At 44.9% G+C, this 6,798-nt stretch overlaps 2 protein-coding genes across 2 annotated transcripts; one reads left to right on the top strand and one right to left on the bottom strand.

Annotated features, from left to right (window-relative positions):
- Positions 1 to 872: 872 nt before the first annotated feature.
- Positions 873 to 2,337, top strand: LOC109473476 (neuropeptides B/W receptor type 2-like). The gene has a single exon (XM_019773338.1). It carries the CDS (start codon positions 954 to 956, stop codon positions 2,208 to 2,210), a length of 1,257 nt encoding a protein of 418 aa, XP_019628897.1. The 5' UTR covers positions 873 to 953; the 3' UTR covers positions 2,211 to 2,337.
- Positions 2,338 to 4,712: 2,375 nt separating this feature from the next.
- LOC109473389 (amiloride-sensitive amine oxidase [copper-containing]-like) lies at positions 4,713 to 6,753 on the bottom strand. The gene is made up of 5 exons (XM_019773249.1): positions 6,748 to 6,753; positions 6,452 to 6,622; positions 5,825 to 6,300; positions 5,433 to 5,609; positions 4,713 to 5,226 (listed from the first exon to the last, which is right to left on the bottom strand). Exons 1-5 carry the CDS (start codon positions 6,751 to 6,753, stop codon positions 4,713 to 4,715), a joined length of 1,344 nt encoding a protein of 447 aa, XP_019628808.1.
- Positions 6,754 to 6,798: the final 45 nt, after the last annotated feature.

The following is a 6,798-nucleotide window of genomic DNA, read 5'->3' on the forward strand; positions in this document are numbered from 1 at the left end:
CTCTCCCTCCTCTCCCTCCCTCCTCTCCCTCCTCATTCTCTCCCTCCCCTCCTCCTCCCTCCCCTCCCCCTCCCCTCCCCTCTCTCTCTCTCTCCCGTGTTTTAAGAGTGCCACACCTCCATCACCACGCATTCACGGTGTGAATGAACGTAAGGCTTTCGCAGCTATACACTTACACAGTTACAGTGTTATTCAATTCAAACAACTTTTCTGCACTAAGGCACTTATTTTTGGACAGGGTAAAGACAACTAATTATTCAAGGCCACTTATTATAGTAACTACCAAACATTTTGTTTTTATTATCACCTGACCCACAGGGTGAAGGCAAACGTCCATATTTGTCAACTAATTATAGTGATTATCAAGCTATGATGATGATAGTGATTATCAAACATTCTGTTTTTATTATTACCTAAAGCACGTTGCGTAAGCCGAAACCCAAACATATATTTGCTTTGCAACACCACTCCAGATGTTGATATGTTTTCACATACCTATAGCGCGCGAGTCTACCAGCTTGGCTGTATCTATAGCACACAATAAACCATGGTAACAACGGGGACATTTTGTCATGCAGTGAATTTATTATACTCCTCGTAAATTCTTCTTGGTGACAATTTTCTCATTACGCGGTGACATGCGGCAAGATTTAAGATGTTTCAGATTAGCCGTGCGGTATGAGGGGCCACCTGTCGCCGTTCCCATCAACCTGCGGCAACGCGCGCACACACACGCGGGTTGGTATACTCAAGGCGGCCCGCCTTCGTGTGTATCTTACGAAAATAGCTCAAACGGAAACGTGCTATTTGGAGACACCCGAAGATACGGATTGTGTCCGTCAGTTCGAGCCAGTTTGCTCGAATACGCTCGCCGCTCCACGGTGCCATATGTCAGTCGGTAGAAGATCGTCAGTAAGGTAGAGTGAGTGGTGGAACCTTTCACAAGTTTCAACATGACGGACTGGGACTGGGAATCAGAGAGGGTTTTCCTCCCGTTCTATCCGAGTTTCCAAAACGACAGGTTCCAGAATATTTCAGAGTACAACTTCACGTACGGGTTTCGACCATGGTTGACTCCGGGACTGTACCTAAACAGCAGCATAACGTCCTCGGACTTGAACAACACTCATGCTCCGGTCCACGTCCCCATTGCCATCATTCTCTCCATACTGTGCGCCTGCGGGACGCTGGGGAACCTTCTGGTTACCGTTGTGATGATCAGGAAGAAGCAGAAGAAGTCCCCGTCGTATTTCATCCTCAACCTGGCTATCATGGACGGAGTGGCGTCCGCCATCTTGATTCCGCTCGAAGTGAAGGCCTCGCTCACGATGTTCAACCTCTTCGCGAACGTGGAGACTTGTAGGCTGTTCAAGTGGTTCGAATGTGCCGCTATGCTCACGTCTACTTTCATAACAGTCGCCATCGCCGTGGACAGGTACCTGGCGATCTGCAGGCCCTTCAAGTACGCCTCGTCCAAGATACTAGCGGTGAACAGGGCCAGGATAGCGGCCGCCAGCTCGGTCGCGCTGGGCATGGTCCTCCCGTTGCCGATACTGCCGTGCTACGACTTCTTCCACGTCAGCGACAAGATCAACTTCTGTGAACTGAAGTATGACGGAGTCTGCAAGTACTTCGTGGCCTGGTACCAGCCGGTTATCGTCCTGCTCTGTGTTGTCATCGTGATTGTTTTGTACACGATTGTTTACCTTGACATTCGCAGAACTAGACGGAGATTGTCGACAAAGGTAGGCGCCGCCGTGGTCAGCAACTCAAGAAGGCCATCGTCGATACAGAACTTTCAAGCGGAAAATTTGACAAAGAAAAGGCCGAGTCTGTCCCCTCTTGGCGCTGGTAACAACTACAGGACGGTCAAACTTTTCGTTCTCGTAACTTTTGTCTTCTTCTTCACCTGGCTGCCGTACTGCATCCTGAACCTCAACTTGGGATATCTCTTCTTCACGACCACCACGCAACTGTCCATCACCTTGTTTGAGATAGTCAGCAAACTGTACCTGTTAAACTTCATCCTCAACCCATTCATCTACGCCTTTGTCAACAAATCCTTCAGGAAGGACTGTAAACAGTTGTTTACGTGTAGATGTAGGAGGCAGAGGGAGCAGGGGACTGACAGGAGACGAGAGATTTACACCATAGATCGCCTGAACTGCTGTGATTCGCGATCGAAGCAAAATGAAGTGGAAGCCGTATAGCTGCACACAAGTCTTTTGTGTACTGACAGTTTGAAACTTTCACAAAGAAGAACTCTCAAAAACTAGAACGAAATGGACTGTGTTGAAGTCCTAAACATTTGTATCTAACATTTACAACCTCTGCATTGTATATAGTCCCAGGTTTTTATCATATAGATATAGTTTGTACCGTATGTATCAATATAATATTTATGTTGAAAGGTATGTAAAATGTATATGAAAGTTGAACAGCCAATTGCTTCAGGGTTATGAAAAATGTTGCGGTCAAAATATGTTAGATTGACCAATGCACACTTGGTATAGAAGAGCAAAAATGTTTTAAATGTATATATTGTACATGTCACCAATTTACAGCATTTTGTACATCCCCTTTCTCGGAAATTCATATCCTTCATGACCTTTTATATGGCCCTGCATGCTTAAACTAAATATTTAACAAGTTGCTAAAATTACCGATCATACTTGCGCAAGCCAACGTCACAACCTCTGTGGGCACAGTACTAATATTTTGTTACCGTTCTATTTCAACATTACAATCGGATCATCAATTAAAAGGTATTTAGTCTCAAAAACTTTGATTTTAGACATAGACTTTCTGTGTTTGCAAAGCTCTTTGTACAGGTCATTATAAATGTTTTATGCAAAGTCTAGATATCCGTGCACTTGTTATCACTCAGCAACTATTAGCGCATTGTACATAGTTTCATAAGGACTGACGTTCAGCTTTGAAATAAAGAAAACATCTCTGATATTACCATGGAAGGGCTCTTGTATGTTTAAACTTTTATCATCTCAACATGAATGAAGTGTATTAAGTTACTATTAACATTCTCAAATGAGTGGTGGTCTCCAAGGTTAATTTCGGGACGCACTAAAATATAGCTGATATATAATATTCATTATCATCATATTGTTTGATTGGGACATTGGATTTTAGCGTCCTTGACATGTTACCAAAGGGGACGAGCATATTTCAATGAAATTTGACTTCATCTAACGAAAATTATCTTCATTGTTTAAATATTAATTCTCGGACAGGTCGTATTTTTAGTTTCTGGTTCGTCCTTCGCATTTTTGCTATGAGAAACGTCCGTTTGTACACGAAGACCTTCGTGCACTTATCTCGGTTCATCGGTAATTAAAGGATTGCAAATATTTTCATTGGTTTTATTTTTATCCCAGCATTAATATATTATTATTAGCACTGTTATAAAACATTGTCAAGCGGAGCATGTCGACAGAATGTACTACGCCTGAGCAAAGCCTGGGTTTTTCCACGGTTTTCATTGGATGTTAATTTGGTCGACGTTGCGTCAGAATTCCATCCGTTGTATAACATATCTTGTCCGACACAACATTTGAAAACTATGTCATCCTTGGCTGTAGGAACAAGAATAGGACATTGGACGTTTTGCCGAAGTGCTACATGTATGAAAAAATTAACGGAATACGGGCTTCGCATATATAATATAATATATGAAGCTGATAACACCGAAGATAACACCGAAGAGTATTTATAGGAAGAGCCCACAATATGGATTTAAAGAAGGATAGGAGATGCTATCGAAGTTAAAAAAAAGGTACATTGTATATTGTCGGACGTCCGTGGAAAGCATGACACACACGTCTTTGTCCATAATCGCCGGATCACCAGTGTTCATATTATGCTCTTGAATTGGCATGAAAACATCAGCAATGATATCACCAAATGTTAGTCATCATAATCATTATGCAGGCAAGCTCAACTTTATCTTATAAAGTAATAAAGGTCGAACTATTTCTGCATTGCGTACTTCACCTTAAGAGATATCTAGATCTAGTAAAAGCCGCATAGAATTCTGCATGACTTTGCATTTCTATAACGAGCATGTTCTTGCTTAAATATTTACCATTGTCTAAACTTAGTTACAGCACGTGCACATGTGCACACACGGACAAATACGAACACCAGGGGTTATAACCTTCCCTATGCACACAATTTAGTATTTACCTACCGGTTAGTTTTAGTATACTTCTTGGGTTAATAACAGGAACATATATCGATGGCTTCTGAGACTGACTTCAGAATTTAACCTTGTACAAAATGAAAGTCGTTTGGCTACTAGTTCTGGTACATGGTCGGGCAGTATAGTAGGGAGAGGGTTAAGGAAATTAATGCCTATGTGCTCTTTATAAATCGACCTTGTATGATTGCTGGTTTAGTTTGCTGGTCTGTGAACGAATACTTCTCTTACTAATCTGTATCTGTATCGAACGTCTAACGTCTTCTCTGCAGACAGTTGTTAAGCCGCTAGGATCGCTATTGACTTGAGTGACCTTCACACTCAGAGACAAATACACATCTTTGCAAGTATTACCAACACACTAGTACTGTTCTGTGACATATCCTTGATTATATACATGTATAAATCAGTTTTTATATACCTTACGATTATGCACTACGGATACATTGCGATAACGAGTACTATCATCATTCAATCCGTTCGTGGAAGCATTGCCTTCTCACTTTGGCCCTCGACACGTCCCGTTGTAGTGAAACGGACTCTGCTCGGGCACACAGGCGGGGCCTGTCGGGGTACCGAACCGTTCCACCCGGGCGGGACCAGACTTCTCTCCCGGGGTGATCAGAACGGCGTTAGACGATCCCACCGAAGGATCCTCGTCGTAGTAGTTGAAGGGGCGCAGGAAGAACTGCATCTGGGTCCCCGCAGTAGCCGTGGTCGGGAAGTCCTCGGAGTGAGGAATGTGGTGCGTGGAGAGCGTCACCCAGGCAACCAGGTCCTCGTCAACGATGTTCTCATCGTCATCGAGGAAGGACTGGAAGTCGACTACCGGTTCGTACAGGTCGTTCTGGTTGTAGATGGAGGAGCTGGTGGGCTCCGATTCTTTCCTCTGAGTCACGACCAGCTGGTAGTCCTGCCAGGCCACTCCCCGCATCGGCGCCCAGTCCTGCCGCGGCAGCAGTGTCTTAGCGATGCCGTTCAGCTGCACACGGTAACCACGATTCGAACCGAACCTAGGCACAAAATCAACATGGTGATATCGGGCCAATGTCGTCTCTATGGGCAGAACCTAAAAGGGGTTACACCTCGCACCAATATAAATTTGAATGAATGAACATATATATAGCAAGTTGTGAAACAATACCACATTTTTCCAACGCTAGATGCCAGTACACAAGATTTATTTGATGAGTTGGATAGTGCATGTACTGCCACATACCGGTTTTTCTGTTCTTCGCTGTAGAAGTTGTAGTACTTGGGCCGGTTGAAGTCGTACTGCACGGCGGCTTCCTTCTCGGTAGTCTTGAGGTTCCGCTGGATGCGGGTCTGGATGTGGCGCAGCTCCGGTCGCTCAGGGTTGGTGATGTTCTCCAAAACAATGTCCACTGTTTCAAACCTGTTTCACAAGAAAAGCAACATGTTCATGGACGGCGGTAACGGTCTGCAGGATACAAAGATGCTATTGTATTCACGGGGAGGTCTACTACATGTATATAAATGGATTTTCCTCTTACCTATTCTGTGTTTCCTAAGAATTGTCGGAGGTCCACCTTGTAGTTAGAAAGAGTGCTGATGAAACTATTTCCGATCACACCGGCATAGAGGGGGTACCCGTAGTCGGTCCTGTCTTGGGATGTCAGTATGAAGCCAGTCAAGCCGACGCGGACTTCGATGACACCGTTCTGGTGGAATATGTAATCGTACACGTAGTCATAGTTGTAGACAGTGTTGACGTGACGTAACACCAACACGTGGTCAGCCATACCACCGTAAAAGTTGAAACCACCTGCAAAATTGGAATCAAAATGGCGACGGAGCGGTATCCCAGCATTCAGTTCGAAGACGCAGACGGCGTTCCGCATCAGGCTCGGTTCCTTGGTGCTTCTCTGCTGAAGTGTGTTGAAAAAAGTTGCGGTTTCCGGACAATCTATGCCACGGACAAGTTCAAAGCTTCTTCCGATATCCCAATAAGAGTCGAGGAAGAGGTTGTTGAGCATAATGGGGTTGTATCCGGAGTAAAATGACGTCGCCTCTTGTCCGCTCAGTTCGTACGCAATGCGCTGTCCGTTCATCCTGACGTCATACAGCTGCATGGATTGGTACGTGGTCAAACGCCAGTCGAAACTCCAGCCCATATACTCGACGTGTCGGCCCCGCACCGCGTAACCGCCTGCCGCCCGGTTCAGTCAGCGTTGGACCCCGACTAGGAGAAGCAGGCTGTGGCTTGCCCCTCCTCACGAAGGTAGAAAACAGAATGTCGTCGTCTTGTACGTCTGCGTCAGGCGTGTCTCTTTCAACCGAACCGTCGGCGTACCCGGTGATGAGCTGTTGGACTGAGTCAAAGTACTGTCCGTTATAGAAGACTCTTGAGACACGCCACTCATTGGGATCAGGACTCTCGTGAGTGATCTGGAATCAGACAAAGAAATAAGAAATTTGATTCATACGACTAGCTGTGAACATTTAAGCTAATTTTCCTAACTACTGACTTTAAGCATTGCTTTGGGACAAGATTTTCTAGTAATTTCACCAACTGCCATTGCGGAGTGAGAGAAGCGTGTTTCGGGTTGCTATTGCGACTGTGT

Source organism: Branchiostoma belcheri, unplaced genomic scaffold (genome assembly GCF_001625305.1).
Source record: "Branchiostoma belcheri isolate BF01 breed outbred unplaced genomic scaffold, Haploidv18h27 scaffold3, whole genome shotgun sequence".
Lineage (NCBI taxonomy): Eukaryota > Metazoa > Chordata > Leptocardii > Amphioxiformes > Branchiostomatidae > Branchiostoma > Branchiostoma belcheri.

Excerpts from the sequence above, each read along its gene's own strand:
- LOC109473476 (XM_019773338.1), top strand. The coding sequence starts at position 954 with ATGACGGACTGGGACTGGGAATCAGAGAGGGTTTTCCTCCCGTTCTAT.
- LOC109473389 (XM_019773249.1), bottom strand. Across the intron at positions 5,610-5,824 it reads CAAGACAGGACCGACTACGG|GTTTGAAACAGTGGACATTG; the intron begins GTACCCCCTCTA and ends CTTGTGAAACAG. Across the intron at positions 5,227-5,432 it reads AGCGAAGAACAGAAAAACCG|GTTCGGTTCGAATCGTGGTT; the intron begins GTATGTGGCAGT and ends TTTTGTGCCTAG.